The sequence below is a fragment of the Antechinus flavipes genome, chromosome 6, assembly GCF_016432865.1.
Source record: "Antechinus flavipes isolate AdamAnt ecotype Samford, QLD, Australia chromosome 6, AdamAnt_v2, whole genome shotgun sequence".
In the NCBI taxonomy this organism is placed as follows: Eukaryota; Metazoa; Chordata; class Mammalia; order Dasyuromorphia; family Dasyuridae; genus Antechinus; species Antechinus flavipes.
Genome location: NC_067403.1, coordinates 243,619,144 through 243,640,377, shown reverse-complemented (window position 1 = coordinate 243,640,377; position 21,234 = coordinate 243,619,144). Strand labels below are relative to the sequence as shown.

At 35.5% G+C, this 21,234-nt stretch overlaps 1 protein-coding gene across 5 annotated transcripts in view; it reads left to right on the top strand.

Annotated features, from left to right (window-relative positions):
• The window catches only part of NSUN3 (NOP2/Sun RNA methyltransferase 3), a 110,783-nt gene that overhangs the window by 45,834 nt on the left and 43,715 nt on the right, over positions 1-21,234 (top strand). For 2 of the 5 annotated variants that reach the window (XM_051964549.1, XM_051964548.1), the window contains exon 6: positions 9,636-9,714. The exons of 1 other annotated variant lie outside the window; for it this stretch is intronic. In XM_051964549.1, coding sequence (XP_051820509.1) covers positions 9,636-9,714 — 79 coding nt within the window. Of the gene's footprint in view, positions 1-3,999; positions 9,495-9,635; positions 20,694-21,234 lie in introns of those variants that run through there. 2 more of the 5 variants (XM_051964545.1, XM_051964547.1) reach the window with 2 other exon arrangements.

Here is a 21,234-nt window from a genome sequence, read left to right as displayed (position 1 = left end):
GTGTTTCCTGTAAACAACATATTGTAGGATTCTGGCTTTTAATCCATTCTGCTAACCGCTTCCTCTTTATGGAGGAGTTTACCCCGTTCACATTTATGGTTAAAATGACCAATTCTGTATTACTTGCCATCTTGTTAACCCCGGTTTATGCTCTTCTCCCTTCTTACCCCCTTACCCCTCTTCCCAGTATTAAGCTTGTGAGCACCACTTGCTTCTCACAGCCCTCCCTTTTTTAGTATCCCTCCCCGCCCCTTAGAGTTCCTCCCCCTATCTTACCCCTTTCCCTCCCAGTTACCGTATTCCCTTCCACTTAGCTTATTCCTTCCCTTTTCACATTTCCCTTCTCAATTTTCAATGAGGTGGGAGAAGTTTCACCATAGATTGAATATGTCTAAAATTTTTCTCTTAAAGCCAATTCTGAAAGCAGTAAAATACTCACTATATTCATCCCTCTCCATTCTTTCTCTCAGATATAATAGGTTTTCTTTGCCTCTTCATGAAATGTAGTACCCCCACTTTCCCCTTTTTCTGGTACAATGTCCTTTCCACAACTAGTTTTTAGAACAAGGTATATCTGTATTCTTTATACATCTTTATAGCCGAAATATAGTTCTCAAGATTAATCTTTACCTTTTTAGATTTCTCTTGAGTTCTGTACTTGTAGATCAAATTTTTTGTTAAGTTCTGGCTTTTTCATCAAAAATAGGTGAAATTCGCTTACTTCGTTGAATGTCCATCTTCTTCCCTGGAAAAAGATGCTCATTCTCGCTGGGTAAGTATTTTTGGTTGCATACCAAGTTCCTTAGCCTTTCGGAATATCATATTCCAGGCCCTTCGATCCTTTAATGTGGATGCTGCCAGATCCTGGGTCATCCTTATTGTGGCTCCTTGATACTTGAATTGGGTTTTTCTAGCTGCTTGCAGTATTTTTTCCTTCGTCTGAGGGTTTTGGCATTTGGCCACTATATTTCTTGGTGTTTTGATTTTAGGATCCCTTTCAGTAGGGGATCGATGAATTCTTTCAATGTCTATTTTACCCTCTGTTTCTATGACTTCTGGGCAGTTCTCTTTGATAATTTCCTGGAAAATAGTGTCCAGGCTCTTTTTTTCATCATACTTTTCTGGGAGTCCGATGATTCTCAAGTTGTCTCTCCTGGATCTGTTTTCCAGGTCTGTTGTCTTCCCCAGAAGGTATTTCACATTCTTTTCCATTGTTTGATTTTTTTGGATTTTCTTGACTGATTCTTCTTGTCTCCTCGATTCATTCAATTCCATTTGTTCGACCCTGATTTTCAGTGAAGTATTTTCTTCACTCACTTTTTAAAGATCTTTTTCTAATTGTCCAATCGAGTTCTTTTGTTCTGTGGAATTTTTTTCCATTTTGCCAATTTTGTTTTCCAGTTCACCAATCCTATTTTTCAAGGATTTGATTTCTTTATCCACTCTCTCTTTAACTGACTTCTCCAGGCTCTTTTGCCAAGCCTCCCTCTCTTTTTCCCATTTTTCTTCTAGCTCTCTTGTGAGAGCCTTTTTAATTTCCTCCATGAGATTCATCTGTGCTGAGGAACATATGATCTCCTCCTTTGGGGATTCAGCTGGGGACTGTTTGTTTTTAGTCTCCTCTGGATTTGGTGTCTGCTCTTTATCTGTATAAAAGCTGTCAAGGATTAAAGTCTTTTTCAGTTTCTTGCTCATTCTGTCTAATAATCAAAGACAAACTAGCCAAGAAACAGAAGGAAAAAACCCTTGAATGGAGGCTGCTTTCTTTGGGGGAGGGGCAGGGTTGCCGTGAGGCACTGGCCCTACTGTGCTGCGCCTGCGCGCTGAGATCCGAGAGCGTGCTGAGACACTGTGGGGGAGGGGTGGCCAGGTCCCGAGAGACTCCAGCTGTTTGGGGTTGTATTCTTCACCCTCAGTGTTTTTAGCTTCTCTGCTGGGCTGCTGACTTGCTGCCGGAGCAAAGTATCCAATCCTGTAGCAAAGCTCTCCCCGCAGAGACTGCTGCGATCACGCTCCATCCCCTCTCCGCTCTGCTGGTCTCTGAGCCTCCTTCCGTGCTCTCGCTGTCACTGCTGCCCACAGCCTGCTTCCAATCTAATAACCGTCCCCGCCCTCGTGCAAAAACAGACCTTTTTTGACGAGTCTCAAGGATGGTTTCTCTTGGTAACTAATTGTATGTTTTTTTTCAGTCGAGCATTAATTCAGAGGCATGAAATGAAATGGATAGTGAGAGAAAAACACGGAGGTTACACAGTTGTGTGCCTCCTCTCTGCCATCTTGATGAATATACTCCTTTTAGATGTATATCATAACATGGAATCATAATGATTTGGCTGTAGCCTTAGCAGTTGTAGACAGTGACTAAAATATATTTTTAAGATTTCTGTATCGGTATCTTTTGCTTAGAATACTATTGTATAATCTGATTTCTTTAATGACACAAAAGGTAATGGCATCCATATTTTCATATTTTCTCTGTGGTTCCTCTGTGCTGCAGTTTAGGCATCTAGAGGCAATGTATGAAACTATAGCAGAAACTTCTTTAGGGATTGGGCATTGGACTAGATAATCTAGAAATCCATCTGTAGTACTCTGACAGCTAGACAGATGAAGAAGGACATAGTTTGTCACATAGTTGATTGAGAGTCTCCATATATATGATGAGATTTGACAAAATTCCTCAAACCTTTTACATCTTTAGGCATCTTCCTAGCTAAGACTTTTACCTTCAATTTTACTAAGAAAGTAGAACTTATTTTCATAAGTTCTCTACTTCGTTTAAGAATCCATTTAATATCATCCTTCAACTGTCTTCTATACTCTCATCTCTGAGAAAAGAAGAAAGGAAGGAAACATAGAAACATATATTTGTTCAACAGGCACATGTTTTAAATTAAAATCAATTTGATTCTCATTGATTGGCCACCAATAGGTCCCAGGCCAAGCCCCATTTGATCATTGTTTGGAAAATCTCCCCTGCCCTAAAGCCAGACCGTAACTTAAAAAAAAAATGAGTAAAAAGTAAAGAGGACTCTGATGATAGATAGTTTCTGTGGCAAAAGAGAAAAACAGATTTCAAATCCTGAGGACTAAAGGCAGATTGTCTCCAGATGAAGCCCCAAAAGGTGATATACCTTGGTCCCTATCACACAAGGCTCTCCTAGAAGAAATTAAAAAGGATCTTAAAAGAGAGCTAGAAGAAAAATGGGGAAAGGAAATGAAAAATTTGCAAGAGGGTTTGGAACACAGAAACTAAAGAAAATTCACTACAAAATAGTGAAATGGAAAAAGCATGTAATTCCTTAAGATAGATTTGATAAAATGGAAAAAGAAAGTAACTCCCAGAAAAAACAGAATTTGTGAAACAGAAAAAGAAAATAACTCCTTAAAAAAAAAAAATTTGTGAAATTGGGGGAAAAAAAATAACTCCTTAAAAAACAGAATTTGTGAGGTGTAAAAAACATCCATAGAACAAAACAACTCATTTAAAAATTCAATTGAACAAATACAAAAAAGTAATGAAAATAATTCATTAAAAATCACAATTGAACAAATGGAAATGAATGAAAAAATAGGAAAAAAATTGGGAAAACAACTGACCTGGAAAATAGATCTAGGAAAGACAATTTAAGGATTATTGTATTCCCTGGAATACATAGTGGGAAAAAAAAAAGTCTAGATACTGTCTTTCAGGAAATCATCAAAGAGAACTGCCCAGTTATCATAGAAACAGAAGGTAAAATGACCATTGAAAGAATTCACTGAATGCCTCCTGAAAGAGATCCCAAAATTAAAACCCCAAGGAATATCATGACTATATTTGAGAACTATTGGACCAAGGAAAAAATATTACAAGAAGCCAGAATAAGGATTACTCAGGACCTAGCAGCTTCCACTTCAAAGGATCAAAGGGCCTGCAATCTGATATTCCAAAGGGTGAAGGAACTTGGAATGCAGCCAAGAATAAATTATGCTGCTAAATTGAGCATTTTCTTTCAGGGAAGAAGATGGATATTCAGTGAAACTGGTGGATTCCATTTATTTTTTTATGAAAAAAACAGAGCTAAACAACAACAACAACAACAAAACTGATCTCCAAATAAAGAACTCAAGCATAAAGAGGAAAAAAAAAAAAAAAAACTCTTGGGAACTGTATTTCTGTTATTGAGAGTACATGAGAGTTACATTGAGAGTACATATATAATCTGATTTTACTATTATAAAAAAGAAATGAGATGGAAAGGGGATTGTAACAGGAAAAAGGGAAAGTGGAGGTAAAATGAGGGAAATTATATCTCATGAAGAGGCAAAGAAAACATAATTGAGGGAAAGAAGGGAAAGTGATGAATATTATGTGAATCTTATTCTCATCAGATTTGGCCCAAAGAAAGAACATTAGATATATTTGGTTTCACCGAGAAACATCTCATCTTATAGAAAAGTGGGAGAGGAAAGGGGAAAATGTAAGGGTTAGGTTAAATAGAAGGGAAAAGAGAAATAGTAGGGGAAAGGCATAAGAAAAGGGGAGGATCTCTAAAGAGGGAGGACTGTTTAAGGCAAGTAGTGCTCATAAGTAAAATACTGGGGAGGAGAGAAAGGGGAAAAGGAAAGAGAAAAGTATAATTTTGGGAGGTTAATAAGATGGCAGGAAATACAGAATTTAGTAGTTTTAACCATAAATGTAAATAGGGTAAACTCTCCCATAAAACAGAAGCAGCTAGCAAATTAGATTAAAAGCCAGAATCCTACAATATGTTATTTACAAGAAACATTTAAAGTAGAGTGATACATACAAGTAAAGGTAAAAGGCTGGAGCAGAATCTATTATGCTTTAGATGAAGTTAAAAAAAAAAAAAAAAAAAGGCAGGTGTAGCTATCCTGATCTTAGATCAAGCAAAAGCAAAAATTGATCTAATTAAAAGAGATAAAGAAGGAAATTATATCTTGCTAAAAGGTACCATAGATAACAAAGCAATATCAATATTAAACATATATGCACTAAGTGGTATAGTGTATAAATTGGTAAAAGAGAAGTTAAGAGAGTTGAAAGAAAAAAATAGACAGCAAAACTATAATAGGGAGAAATCTCAACCTTGCTCTCTCAGAACTAGATAAATCAAATCACAAATAAGAAAGAAATTAAAGGTAAATAGAATACTAGTAAAACTAGATATGCTATATCTTTGGAGAAAATTGAATGGTGACAGGAGTACACTTTCTCTTGGCAGTTCATGGAACCTATATAAAAATTGACCATGTATTGGGACATAAAGACCTCAAAATCAAATGCAGAAAGGCAGAAATAGTAAATGCATTTTTTTCAGATCACAATTCAATAAAAATTACATTCAATAAAGAGCCAGGGGAAAATATGTATAAAAGGAATTGGAATCTAAATAAAATCTCTCATCCTAAAGAATGAATGGGTGAAACAGCAAATCATAGACACAATTTATTTCACCCAAGAAAATGACAATAATAAGATGACATACCAAAATTTGTGGGATGCAGCGACAGCAGTAATAAGGGGACATTTTATGTTTCTAGATGCTTACTTGGATAAAATAGAGAAAGAGAAGATCAGTAAATTGGGCTTTCAACTTAAAAAGCTAAAAAAAAAAGAAACAATTAAAAACCCCCCAATCAAATACCAAACTTGAAATTCTAAAAATAAAAGGAGAGATCAATAAAATTGAAACTAAAAAAAACTATTGAATTAATAAAGCTAAGAGTTGGTTTTATGAAAAAAACTAACAAAATATATAAAGCTTTAGTTAATTTGATTTGGGGGTGGGGTGGGGAGGAAAATCAAATTGTTAGTCTCAAAAACAAAAAGGGAGAATTTCTAGCAATGAAGAAGAAAGTACTGCAATTATCAGAAGTTACTTTGTCTAACTTTATGCCAATAAATTTGACAAGCTAAGTGAAATGGAGGAATACTTACAAAAATATTAGATTACCTAGATTAACAGAAGAAGATATAAATGACTTAAATAGTCTCATTTTAGAAAAAGAAATAGAACAAATTATTAATCAACTCCCTAAGAAAAAAATCCCCAGGACCAGATGGATTTACAAGTGAATTCTACAAAACATTTAAAGAACAATTAACTCCAATACTATATAAACTATTTGAAAAAATAGGGAATGAAGGACTCCTTTTATGACACAGACATGGTACTGATACCTAAACCAAGTAGGATGAAAACAGAGAATCTCCCTAATGAATATTGATGCAACAATCTTAAATAAAATTTTTGCAAAGAGATTACAGATAATCATCCCCAGGATAATACACCATGACCAAGTAGGGTTTATACCAGAAATATAGGGATGGTTAAATATTGGGAAAATTATTAGTATAATTGACTATATCAATAACTAAATTAACAAAAACTATATGATTATCTCAGTAGATGCACAAAAATTATTAAACTCCAATGCCATTCCTATTAAAAACACTAGAGAATATAGGAATAAATGGACTTTTCCTTAAAATAGTCTATTTTAAACCATCAAGCATCATATGTAATGGAGATAAACTGGAACCATTCCCAATAAGATCAGGAGTGAAACACAATTGCCCACTATCACCCTTGCTATTCAATATTGTATTAGAAATGCTAGCCTTGGCAATAAGAGAAGAAAAAGAGGTTAAAGGAATTAGAGTAGGTAATGAAACCAAATCATCATTCTTTGCAGATGATAATGATGGTATAATTAGAGAACCCCAGAGAATCAACTAAAAAGCTATCAGAAATAATCCACAACTTTAACAAAGTTGCAGGATACAAAATAAATCCACATAAATCATCAGCATTTGTATACATCACTATTCGTATACATCCAACAGCAAGCAATACAAAGAGAAATTCCATTTAAAGTAACTATTAATAGTATAAAATATTTGGGAGTCTAACTGCCAATGGAAAGTCAGGAACTATATAAGCAAAACCACAAAACATTTTCCACACAAGTAAAGGCAGATAGAAACAACTGGAAAAATATCAAGTGCTCATGGATAGGTCAAGCAAATATAATAAATATGACAATACTCCCCAAACTAATTTATTTATTTAGCTTTATACCAATCAAATGCCCAAGAAACTATTTTACTGAGCTAGAAAAAATAACAAAATTCATCTGGAAGAACAAAAGGTCAAGAATTTCAAAGGAATTATTAAAGAGAAAAGCAAATGAAGGTGGCCTAGCTGTCCCAGATCTAAAACTATATTATAAAGTAGTAAGTCATCAAAACCATTTGGCTAAGAAATAGAGAAGTTGATCAGGTTAGCTTCACAGAACAAAATAGCCAATGACTATAACATGTATTTGACAAGCCCAAAGGCCCCACCTTTTGGAGTAAAAATTCACCATTTAACAAAACCTGCTGGGAAAATTGGAAACGAGTATGGCAAAAAGTAGGCATTAACCCACACTTAACATTGTACACCAAGATAAGGTCAAAATGAGTTCATGATATAGGCATAAAGAATGAGATTATAGCTAAATTAGAAGAACATAGGATAGTTTACCTCTCGGACCTCAGGAGGAAGGAATTTGTGACCAAAGAAGAACTAGAGATCATTATTGGTCACAAAATAGAAAATTTTGATTACATCAAGTTAAAAAGGTTTTGTACAAACAAAACAAATGCAGACAAGATTAGAAGGGAAGCAATAAACTGGGATACATTTTTACATCCAAAGGATCTGATAAAGGCCTCATTTGTAAAATATATAGAGAATTAACTCAAATTTATAATAGTTCAAGCCATTCTCCATTTGATAAATGGTCAAAGAATATCAATTTTCAGATGAAGAAATTGAAAGTATTTGTAGGCACATGAAAAGATGCTCCAAATCACTATTGATCAGAGAAATGCAAATGAAGATAACTCTGAGATACCACTACACACCTGTCAGATTGGCTGCGATGACAAGAAAAGATAATGGCAAATGTTGGAGGGCATATGGGAAAACTGGGCCGCTGACAAATTTTTTATTTATTTTTCCCTTTTTAAAAAAAAATTTTTAATAGCTTTTTATTTACAAGTTATATGTATGGGTAATTTTACAGCATTGACAATTGCCAAACCTTTTGTTCCAATTTTTCCCCTCCTTTCCCCCACCCCCTCCCCTAGATGGCAAAATAACCAGTAGATGTTAAATATAGTAAAGTATAAATTAGATACACAATAAGTATACATGACCAAACCATTATTTTGTTGTACAAAAAGAATCGGACTCTGAAATATTGTACTATTAGCCTGTGAAGAAAATCCAAAATGCAGGCAAGCAAAAATATAGGGATTGGGAATTCAATGTAATGGTTCTTAGTCATCTCCCAGAGTTCTTTCGCTGAGCATAGCTGGTTCAGTTCATAGCAGCATCAGTTCATGCTCCATTGGAACTGATTTTGTTCATCTCATTGCTGAAGATGGCCAGGTCCATCAGAATTGATCATTATATAGTATTGTTGTTGTTGAATATAATGATCTCCTGGCCCTACTCGTTTCATTCAGCATCAGTTCATGTAAGTCTCTCCAGGCTTTTCTCATTGATACATTTTTAGTGGAACTGTGAATGGATTCAACCATTCTGGAGAGTAATTGGAACTGTGCTCAAAAAGTTATCAAACTGTGCATATCCTTTGATTCAGCAGTGTTTCTACTGGGATTATATCCCAAAGAGATCCTAAAGGAGGGAAAGGGACCCACACGTGCAAAAAATGTTTGTGGCAGCTGTCTTTGTAGTGGCAAGAAACTGGAAACTGAGTGGATGCCCATTAATTGGAAAATGACTGAATAAATTATGGTATATAAATGTTATGGAATATTATTGTTCTGTAAGAAACGACCAGCAGGGTGATTTCAAAGAGGCTTAGAGAGCCCTACATGAACTGGTGCTAAGTGAAATGAGTAGAACCAGGAGATCATTATACACGACAACAACAAGACTATATGACAATCAGTTCTGACGGATGTGGCTCTTTTCAACACTGAGATGATTCAAACCAGTTCCACTTGTTTAGTAATGAAGAGAGCTATTTACATCCAGAGAACAGAGTGTGGAACACAACATAGCATTCTCACTGTCTCTTTTGTTATTTGCTTGCATTTTATTTTCTTTTTCAGTTTTTCTTTTTCTTCTTTCTTGATGTGAATTTTCTTGTGTAACAAGTTAACTGTATAAATATGTATACCATATATTTGATCTAACATGTATTTCAACATATTTAACATGTATTGGACTACTTGCCAGCTAGAGGAGGTGGTGGGGGGAAGGAGGGGAAAATTTGGAACTAAAGGTTATGCAAGGATCAATGTTGGAAAAAGTACCCTATGCATATACTTTGTACATAAAAAGTTTTAATTAAAAAAAAAAAGAATTAACCAAACAAGCACTTTTACATTAATTTTATTTCAAAAATTGGAAAAGTGATAATTATGGAATATGTTAAGCTATAACTTAGACTAGAATTAAAAATTGTAAAAATGACCTAACTTATTCTTAAAAGCTAGATCAGCTTAATTAAGAAATAATTTTTCATTATGTTTTTTTCACTTAATAATTTTTGTGTTTTCCTTTAATTTAAATCAAGTTTATGTGTTTGTTTTTTCTGATTACTTGTAGATCTGCAATCAAGGCATTACGTCCTGGAGGATCACTGGTTTATTCTACATGCACTCTTTCCAAGGCAGAAAACAGTGATGTAATTGAACAAATCCTAAATTCTCATAATAACATAATCCCAGTGGACATGAATGAAATGGCCACTGCAGGGTCTCATGATTTCACATTTGCTTCTAGTGGACAGGAATATGGGTTATTAGTGCTTCCTGACAAAGGTAAACCCTGGGGCCCGATGTTTGTAGCAAAATTAAGGAAATCAGTATCCTGAAGATGTTTTATAAATCATATTGACAGATTTTTTTTAATGTGACCTATATAAAGGACTATGTCAACAATTATGCTGATGCTATACTTAAATATTTATTAGTTAATCCAGTTCAATGAGGCCAGGGTAGCAATTCCTAATTCAAAATAAACATGTAACAAATTCACAATGGCCATTGGCAAATGGTAGATTTATTTAGAAGAAGAGGTTACAGAGAAAATAAAGAGGCAAAATAGGCATATGGAGTAGTGGCAAATATGAAATAGAATTGGGAGAGCAATAGGGTTAATGTTGTCAAGGAAAGGAATTTGAAAGAATCCATGTGCTGTATATGGTGTTCAAAACCAAAATGATATGGGGTTTGCCAGATGATGGCAGGCACGAAAAGTTGGAATTCAGTCATGTGAAGAATTCACAGTGGCCATTCTTTTTTGGCAAAAGATGGATGTATTTAAGGAAGAGATTACAGACAAAAATGAAGGGATGCAATTGACACCAGGATTAATAAATATGAAATAGATTGAGAGAACATATGAAAGACAACTAATTTAGTGGAATAGTTACCCTGATGAAATCGGGGCATACTCTTAGCTGGCAGGCCAAATTCTGAAAGGGACTTAGCACCCTAAAAGAATTAGTCATAAGAAGAAGTGGGGTTGGGAAGCGTAGAGGAATTAGGGGAGATACCATGTGGCATGGCGGAAGGGGAAGGGGGAGGGGAAAGACACCCAAGAGGCAGAGTGCTGTGAAGAGCTGACTCAAAGTAAGCTTTTTTTTAAAAATTTGTTAAAGAAATCTTTTGAAAAGTGGATTGGGAGTCCCTAAAAAGAAGGGGGTCATCAGGCCAGCACTGAAATTTTAATCTCCTAACCCTTTTAAAGTACTGTTCTGAAACTGGGAGTGAAATACATTGGTCTGTGGAATTGGAGTGTTACAGAGATGAATTGAAACCAAAGTTTGGTATTATTATAGAGGTACAAAGTTAGTTACTAGGGCACAGTAGCAAATATTAGCACAAAGTCAAATTTTTTTTTAGGAGTTCAAATTCTTAATTTACTAATTGTCAAGTCAAAGTCAACAAGCATAGGACTTAGTATCTAATAACTTACAGATCATAACAGCAATCACATAGCACTTTGGACATAGCTCATTTGATGTTGATAACAACCCTTTGACATGGGTGCTTTTGTGATACTCAATTTCACAGATGAATGACTTGTCCTGGGTCATACAATTAGTAAATTTCTCAGGTAGTAACTTTTTTTATTATTATTTTTATTTTTTGCTTAGATAGTTGGGGTTAAATGACTTGCCTGGACTGGTCACACAGCCAGAAAGTGAAGTATCTGAGACCAGATTTGAACTCAGGTCCTTCTGACTTCAGGACTGGTGCTGTAACAACCGCACCACCTAGTTGCCCCTGGGTAGTAACTTTTTATTATTATTATTATTAATATAACTTTTTCTTGCCAGAGCATATATATAGGTAATTTTTTACAAAGTTATTCCTTGCACTCACTTCTGTTCCAACTTTTCTCTTCCCTTTTTCCACCCCCTCCCCATGGCAGGGAGTCTTATACATGCTAAATATGTTATAGTTATAATACAATATATGTGTGCAGAACCGAACATCTCTTGTTGCACAGGAAGAATTGGATTCAGAAGGTAAAAATAACCTGAGAAGAAAAACAAAAATGTAAACCATTCACACTCATTTTTCAGTGTTCCTTCTCTGGCTATAGCTGATTCTGTCCATCATTGATCAGTTGGAACTGAATTAGATCTTCTCTTTGTTGAAGATATCCATTTCCATCAGAATACATCCTCATACAGTATTGTTGAAGTGTATAATGATCTCCTGATTCTGCTCATTTCACTCAGCATCAGTTCATGTAAATCTTTCCAAGCCTCTCTGTATTCATCCTGATGGTCATTTTTTACAGAACAATAATATTCCATAACATTCATATACCACAATTTACTCAACTATTCTCCAGTTGATGGGCATCCATTCATTTTCCAGTTTCTAGTCACTACACAGAGGGTTGCCACAAACATTTCGGCACATATAGGTCCCTTTCCCTTCTTTAGTATCTCCTTGGGATATAAGCCCAGTAGTAACACTGCTGGATCAAAGGGTATGCAGTTTGATAATTTTTTGGTCATAATTCCAGATTGCTTTCCAGAATGGTTGGATTCGTTCACAACTCCACCAACTCCATCAGTTTCCCAGTTTTCCCATATCCCTTCCAACATTCATCATCTTAGCCAATCTGACAGGTGTATAGTGGTATCTCAGAGTTGTCTTAATTTGCATTTCTTTGATCAGTAGTGATTTGGAACACCCTTTCACACGAGTAGAAATAGTTTCAATTTCATCATCTGAAAATTGTTCATATCCTTTGACCATTTATCAATTAGAGAATGGTTTGATTTTTTTTTATAAAATAGACTCAATTAGCTTAGCTGTTTGACTTTCAACTAAGAAAACTATGTATGAATTCCATCTCCTTGCCAGACTTGGCAATAAGTGAGAATGATTCCTATGAAAAGAACATGCTTTTGGGGATCAAGTTAGAAGGGTCTGACTTCAAGTAGAGCTCAAAAAACCATCCTTCAAACTCCTTTTTGCCTAGATGAACAAACTTCCTCATTCTAAAATTCTGTGGCATTTTTCTGGGATGGGTTTTCTAATATATAATGGTCTTCATCTATACCTGGATTCAAACTCAAGAAATAATATGAGTTGTAGTGCCTCCCCAACAATTTTTCTCTCAGCTAACCAATCCTATATCAAAGGCTTTATATTTAAAAAGAAAAAAAAAACTTACAAATCATTGTTTCTAATATCTCAGGGCTAATATAATGGGAGGCAGTAAACAGTGAGATCATAGTTCACTTAATATTAAATAATTTGCTGAATGAATTTTGAAATAATGATTTTCAGAGAATTTGTAGTTAACTAGAGATCTAACTAATTTGTCTTAGAAGTTCCTTGTATTACCAGACAGTAGAACTTGTATATAGCATCTTATCTAAGCTGTCTTTAGCATTGCAGAAATGATTTTGTTCTTAAAACCGTAGACTTGAAAAATAAAAAGAGATTTTAGGTTGTTAACACTGTATCCCTTTCAGCAGAGAGAGCTTTTTTTTTTTTTTGCACTTTTCCTTTGACTAGAAATGGTTTAAATTTCTTCATCTGAAAAGTGTCAGTTCATATCCTTTGATCATTTATCGATTGGAGAATGGCTTGTATTGTTATAAATTTGAGTCATTTCTCTATATATTTTAGAAATGTGGTCTTCATCAGAACCTTTATATGTAAAATTTTTTCCCAGTTTATTGCTTCTCTTCTAATCTTGTCTACATTGGTTTTGTTTGTACAAAAACTTTTTAACTTAATATAATCAAAATTATCCATTTTATATTCCATAAAGTACGTTCTTTTTATTTTTTTTTTGGCCACAAATTCCTTCCTTCTCCACAGATCTGAGAGGTAGACTATTCTGTGTTCTTTAATTTGCTTGTAATATCACTTTTTATAACTAAATCATGAACCAATTTCGACCTTATCTTGGTATAGAGTGTTAAATGTGGGTCAATGCCTAGTTTCTGCCATATTCATTTCCAATTTTCCCAGAAATTTTTGTCAGATAGTGAGTTCTTATTCTGAAGTTGTGGTCTTTGGATTTATCAAATACTAGATTATTATAGTCATTGACTATTATATCTTGTGAAGTGAATCTAACCTATTCCACTGCTTTGTAATATAGTTTTAAATAAGGGCACCTTCATTTACATTTTTTTTTCATTAATTCCTTTGAAATTCTTGATTCTTTTTTCTTCCATATGAACTTTGTTATTTTTTTCTAGATCTGTTTTTGGGGAGTTTGCTGTTTTAGCAGAACCTCTAATTTAAACTGGCTAACTGTTTATCAAATGTTAGTGCAGATTGTTGGTGAGACTGTGAAAGAATCTAACCATTCTGGAGAACAATTTGGAACTATGTTCAAGGGGTTGTCAAACTGTGTATACCCTTTGACCCAGCATGTTACTACTGAGTTTATATCCCAAAGAGATCTTAAAGGAGGGAAAGGGATCCACATATGCAAAAATGTTTGTGGCATCCCTTTTTGTAGTGGCTAGAAACTGGAAACTGAATGGATGCCCATAAATTAGAGAATGACTGAATAAATTATGGTCTATGATTGTTATGGAATATTATTGTTCTGTAAGAAATGACCAACAGGATGATTTCAGAGAGGCCTGGAGAGACTTACATGAGTTGATGCTAAATGAAATGAGCAGAACCAGGAGATCATTAAACATACCAACAATAAGACTATATGATGATCAAATCTGATGGATCTCTTCAACAATGAGATGAAGTTGTTCCAGTTGTTCCGTGATGAAGAGAACCTTATATATTTAGAGAGAAGACTGTGGGAACTGAGCGTGGATCACAATATAGCATTTTCATTCTTTTTATTGATGTTTGTTTGCATTTTGTTTTCTTAGGTTTTTTTTTTTCTTCTTGATCTGATTTTTCTTGTACAGCAAGATAACTGTATAAAAATGTGTACATATATTGGATTTAACATATATTTTAACATATTTAATGTGCATTGAACTATCTGCCTTCCCTAAAAGGGGATGAAGAGAAAGAGGGAAAAATTTGGAACAGAAAGTTTTGCAAGGGTCAATGTTGAAAAATTACCCATGCATGTGTTTTGTAAATAAGCTTTAATAAAATTTAAAAAAAAAGAAAGTCAGTGCAGACCTCATGAGATTGTCCAAGCAACATCACAGACATAAAACACTTGGTTAATTTCAGAGCTCTGCTGTTTCATCTATGTGATTATTACCTGAAAATCCTTATGAAAGAGGATCACAGTTTTCACAGGAAAGGGGAGAATTACTCATTGAAAGCTAAAGTGAACTGATAAGTTAGTTGAAGTTAAATTAAGGATCCCAAATCCACAACTTAATTGGGGTTAGTTGTAAATGATTTTAAGCAGAATGATTGAAAATCAATTTAAAATACTGGTATAGATCCCTTTTTGGAATTAATCTGTAGTTTTCTGTGACACAGATGTATGTCTATCAGCGGCAAATATTTTAATACACGTTTTTTTTAAAAAAAATACAAAAAATTACTTGTATTTTTCCTCATTTGATATAAACTACTTTAGTTGTAAAAGTTTATGCAAGAACCACCAGTTTTTCAGCAATGGAATAAATTATTTGCTGGATACAATTTCATCCTATTTTCCTCAATTTAGGGGTTTTCTTGTAATGGGCCAGTGTAAGGGTCCATTAGAGAGGTCAAGCAAGCGCAATTGAGATGTAAGTAAGCCAGTGATCTCAAGGTCCCCGAATGTGAGGAGTTGAGTACATAGGGACTTCCTTCGTGGGTGGGACCTCCAGCCATTGCAGTAATCCTAATTACTCTGATATTGCATCAAGTTCTCGATGTAATCTCCATCATCAATTGATTTGTGTCTGTGACGTCATAGACCCTATTAAGCTTAGAGGAGGAAGGACTCTTTCTCTTTTCCACACTCCTTTTCCATCTGGAGCTTGACCTTGGGGAGAGATACTAAGAGTGCAAGAGGTCATAGAGTGAGATGTAGATTACGTGAATAACGTCTAAGCTTGTGTGCCAAAATTCTCGAGTACTCTGTTGTACTAAAAGTGCATCCATATGAGCTAGCAGCCAGAGGATTCTGGAGACCTCAAAACAGGTAAGATTTGTAATATTTGCCAGAGTTTCTCTGAATAGACCTAGGAATTAGGATTGATTAGTGTTAGTTGAGTGCAAGAATGGCACTTAACAGGTAAGGATTCTTACAACAATGTGTTAACTCAGTGGAATTGATAAGACAATGGTTATCTAGTTTAGCATGGTGATTAATAGTTCTCTAGTTTAGCACATGTACTTTGTACTTAATATAGTTCTACAAGATTGACACCTATTCTACAAGATTCACACCTATGATGATGTAATTATGATAGAGCATATAAGCTGGGACAAACTCAGCCAGAGACATTCATTCCATCTTGCAAAAGATGGATGGCTTGTCCTTCATTTCTCCACTGAAACATAGGCCAATCTGAAGGCTATGAGAAAGCTAGCTAGGTCCCAAGCAAGTAGGCAGACTGTGAAGGAGACAATAAAGAATTTGGACTTTATCCCTGGCTATTCTCGTGTTGATTATTCTGCTGAATCGAAGGTCTAAATTCCTCCAGAAAGCTAAACCAGAACATTATTCTCTTTTTCCATTACCTTTCCATTTGGAGGAAAATGGGAAAGATCTTAAAATACAAAGGGTTCCCAGATTTCCCCAAGTTACCTGGAGGCAGTCTCAGTATAGAGAGGGTAGGCAAGTCTCTCGTAAGGAGAAGCTGAAAAGACCACACTTTGGGGTCTAGGGAAGAGTATTTTGGGACTTGAGAAGTTGGGAACCTAGGAGGTCCTCATCTAGAGAGCAACTGAGGCTGATTATGGAGAGGGTTTTCAGGAGAGCCTATGGTACATCAGAGAGGCTGGACATAACCACAAGCTGCAGAGATCTTTAATCAAGACAGAGATCTAATCAGGACAATCTTGGACCTTGAATCTTTCTCTAAGGACAGAAGCTTAACTTAGGAAAAGTTCAAGTTAGTTTGAATTCAAAGACAAGGCAAACTGTCACAGACATAAACTGGAATATAGAGGCAGGAATAATACAGAGAAAAGCATGTTTTGTAAATCCTAGATGGACAGATTTTACACTGATTCCCTTTGCAATATTGGGGTTGCAAATATCTCTAAAAACGCAAAATCCTGACCTTGAGCATAGAGAAGTGGAGATATACGTTTTACCCTTCTATTTTCAGGTGTAATGTCTGGGCTAGCTTTCTGAAGGCCCTCCAGATGGGCCTTGGTCTCAGCAGAATAGTCAGGAATAGTCTAAAGTCTTTATTGTCTCCTTCACAGTCTGTTCACTCTGACTGACTGACTCTGTACCCAGTTCTCTCATCCCTTAAATACTGTATTAGAATTATATCATTACAGCATACTGAGTATGTGTGAACTAGAGAACCATTACATCACCATACCAAATACTAAGTATATGAGAGCTAGAGAGCCATCTTCTCATCAGTCACACTGAGTTAACACCTTGTAAGTATCCTTGTTTCAAGTAATTCCAGCCCTCTACATTCAGGTCCATTACTCAATACATGGTTAGCTAAGTGTATATATGGGATATACACTGGGACTTTGCTGGGTTTCCAGCTGATATCCTCACTTTTAGATAAGCAGGAAAAATATTGGGGTTCACATATCTTAGCTTTTGTAAAGAAGGCAAAGTGTTTTCAGTACCAAAATGATGTGGGGTTTGTCAGATGGCACCAAAAGTTGGGGTTTGGTCATGTGAAGAATTCTCTTTGGCAAAAGGTAGATGTATTTAGGGAAGAGCTTACAGACAAAATGAAGGGCTACATTAGACACCAGGAATGATAACATGAAAAAGAGTTGGGAGAATATATGAAAGACAAGTTTCTCAGTGCAATGTAGTTACCCCCATGAGGGTGGGACATGTCCTTAAGTAGCAGGCCAAATCCTGAAAGGGACTTGGCACCCTAAAAGAGTTAGCTGTGAGGAGGAAAAGGGGGTTAAGCAAAGTGTAATTAAGGGAGGTACCATGTGGCATGGGGGAAGGGGAAGGGGAAAGGAAAAGACACTCAGGAGGCAGAGTGCTATGGAGTACTGACCCAAAGTAAGCAGCAGCCATGGAGTGGCCCATAAGTAGACTTTATATAGAAAACTTAACTTCAGGGATGTGCCTGGGATTTCTGACAAGGCATGGCAAGGTGAGACTGCTTGAAGCCTCTTCAGAGGGTGAACCATGAAGCTAAACTTATCTCTATCAGTCCCTTCTCCCTGCTTGCATTGGGGATCAAATTTTTAGTTTCTCTCTGCTCAACACACCATTTAGGACCTCATCACATTTCATGAGATGGGAATATGTCATTGCTTAGCAAGTTAGCTTCATGGAGGAGTTTAGCAAACTAATCATAGTTAGTATAAGGGAGAGAAAGAAAGTCTGACTCATAGGTTTAGTCTTAAAATGGCCTTAGGAAAGATCTTCATAGTGGACACATCTTTTATTGGGAAAATAGAGCCTTGGGGGTTTCTCAGGACCAGGGAAGAACTTGGTAGCTTGGTGGACTGGGTCAAGGAGGAGCTAGATGGAAGGCACCTGATAGACAAGTCCCAGACTTCTATAAAGCTATGGTAAGTTATATCTCAAAAGTTTAAAGATGCACAGAGGTTTTGGAGGAGAGAGAATGGAAGTTGATAAGTGTTCTATCCCCCAATCATTCTATATAAACAGGATTGACTGGGGTTTGGTTATACCTCATGGTAGCTTGTTGGACTTCTGTCTGAGAAAAAGAGAGGATAAATCCACAGCTTAGTAATGAGGTTCCAAATGATGGGTGTGTTGCTCACACACACAACTAAAGAATTGATAAATTGTTTCCTGAGGTGGAAAGCTCTGATAGAGATCAGCTTAACTTCATGGTCCCACCCTCTGGGAAGATCTTCCAGTCAGAAATTCAAGTTATGTCAAACCCCTGAGGTCCACCCTCTGTAAAGGTCTCAACCTCACCTTGCCATGCCCCGTCAGAAATCCCAGGCATCCCTGAAATTCAGTTATCCCTATAAAATTTACTTATGGGCCATGCCATATTCACATTCCTCCTTTGAGTAGCTGCTTTGTGGTGGTGTCTTTTCCCTTATCCCTCCCCTATGCCATGTAGTATCCCCTCCTAATCTCATTTCTTCTTTACAGCTAACTAACAAGGAGGCTAAGTAAGGCCCTCTCAGAATTTAGCCTGCTAGCTAAGTGTATGCCCCAACTTCATGGGGTCTTCCCTTTCTCCTGGTAAATGACAAGTTTACTTTCCATTAAAACCCTTTTCCATAAAATCCCTTTCTGTGCTCTCCCAACTTTATTTCATATTTAGCTTTCCTGGTGTCCATTGTATCTCTTCATTTTGTCTGTAATTTCTTCTAAATAAATTACCTTTTGCCAAAGACAGTGGCCATTGTGAATTCTTCACATGATCAAATCCCAACTTTTGTTACCTATCATCTTATGTGCATGTCAGTCACATCAATAGTTGATTTGCATTTTATTCCCTCAGAACTTATACTTGAGACTTTTTTTCTTGGAAATACTTCAGTTAAAAAAAAATTAAGTAGTTGTAGATATTTATTTTGCCCGTTACTTTGTTGGAGTTTACTTGATTTTTCATAGTTAAAATCATCAGAATGCACATTTTTGTTGGTGGATATGGTCTAATCATTTAAATATTGTTTTAAATCTTGAGGAAAATTAATATGATTAATATTAATTTATAATACATTCTTTTCCCTCATATTTTTGTCTGAGATCCCACTCCTGAAAGGCAAGCTGTCTATGATTGTGTGCAGATTATTGTGTGCAGATAACCCTTAAGATATCTTTTTGTTAAGGCTTCAGCTAGACTCCACCCAAATAGGATCTGTCCTTTATTTACACTGTAAACAGAAGCCTACCAGAACTAGGGACAAGTCCCTTTGTTCTTTTCCCTTCATTGAAGTTGGGGGTGATCTATTCAATGAAGGAGATATTAAATTAGAGAGATTCTGATTGGGGTGGTTTTTCTAGCCCAGATTGCTAGAGGCAGCTCAGTTTCACGATCAGCCCACTTTCCTCTTTTCCTTGGAGATAGGAAGCGAAGGAATAGTTGAGGAGAGGGAAGAAATTCATGGTGAAGTAATTGGGAGGAATTGGGAACTCTTTGCTCACTTTGTCATTAAAATATCCACCAATTGGGATTGCTTTGTATTTGTCAGGGGTAGGTCCTAATGATATACTATCAGGCCAATCAGATGATTAAAACCAGGCTTTCCTGGGTTTTAAAAGCCTTGTTAACACATGCTCAAGGTTTTTTTAGGCACAAATAAGGCTGGCCAGAGATCCTTTTCTTAATGATTTCAGTGCTCCATTAATAAACAACATTTCACTTAGAGAAATGTCCTCATTTTTATCGATGTTGTAAATTTCTCTTATGACAACCTTTAAATTAAATATTTACTAAGTGTCTTGCTTCCCCTCTCCTTTAAAAAAAAAATAGAGTATTTTAGATTCTTATAATAATTGATTGGATTGATCTGTTTTCTTAAGCAGCACTATTTCTAATGCCATCAAAGTATGTTAGGTTTCTTGTCAGCTTGCTTATGAGTGGAGAGGGAGGAGGGATCAAGATGGAGAGGAAGTTCCAGTAAGCTCAAAGGTGGGGATCAAAGAAGAGCCAATTGGAATGCACTATGTATAGTGGCTAAGACAGACTAGCCCCAGAGCTATCTAAAGATACAACAAATTATTTAAAGATGCATAGAAGTTGGGGGATAGATAAGGGAGGTTGATACAAGAGTTCCATTCCCACAATCACCCTATACTAACAAAATAGACTAAGAATTGGTTATATCTGATAATGGTTAGGCTTCTTTCTGACAGGATAAGAAATTAAGTCCACATCAATATCTATGTTACACAAGAGAAACAATTCTAAAGAGAGCGGATTACACTGGTTGAGAGAAATCCTCAAGTTTTGTAATTTAGGTTTTCTCATTTATCTATATACTGTGAATGTTTTTAATTGGATCTGCAACTGAACATCTATTTTCCTCCAAAAAATACTATTGAGATCCCAAAAAATTCGACCATCATCAATAAATAATTATTCTCTAAAAAAAACTGAGTAAAGGATTCTTTCAGTCTGTCTTATACATGTAGATGATTATTTTCCTCTCAGCTCATGTAAACATTAAAAGGTAATGTAATGGAAATATAAGAAATCTGTCTCATTACATCTATTACAACACATTTAACAATTTCCTATTTTTTAAGCATAATATAATAGAGTTCAAATATTGGAGAAGCCTTGTTATTAGCACTTTCTATGAAAACTCATTCAAAGTAATTGTCCATAAGACAAATAGTATCATTCTAAAGTGTCTCTACAGCAAGTCTAGTGTGAAACGTGGTTAAAACAAAATAATAATAATAATAACTTATCTACACGATTGGCTCTCTTATCCATAGAGACCCTCAAAATTACTAATCAGTAAGTACCAGATGATGTTAAAGGATGGAATGAATTAGATCACGGAGAAAAATTACCTTGAATTTTGAATTTCATGATAAACTATTTTCTCCTTTCAAGCCTATTCCAAATACATAGATATTAAGTCTAAATATGTTTCCTAGGAAATGTAATAGTATAAAGTTCATTTTG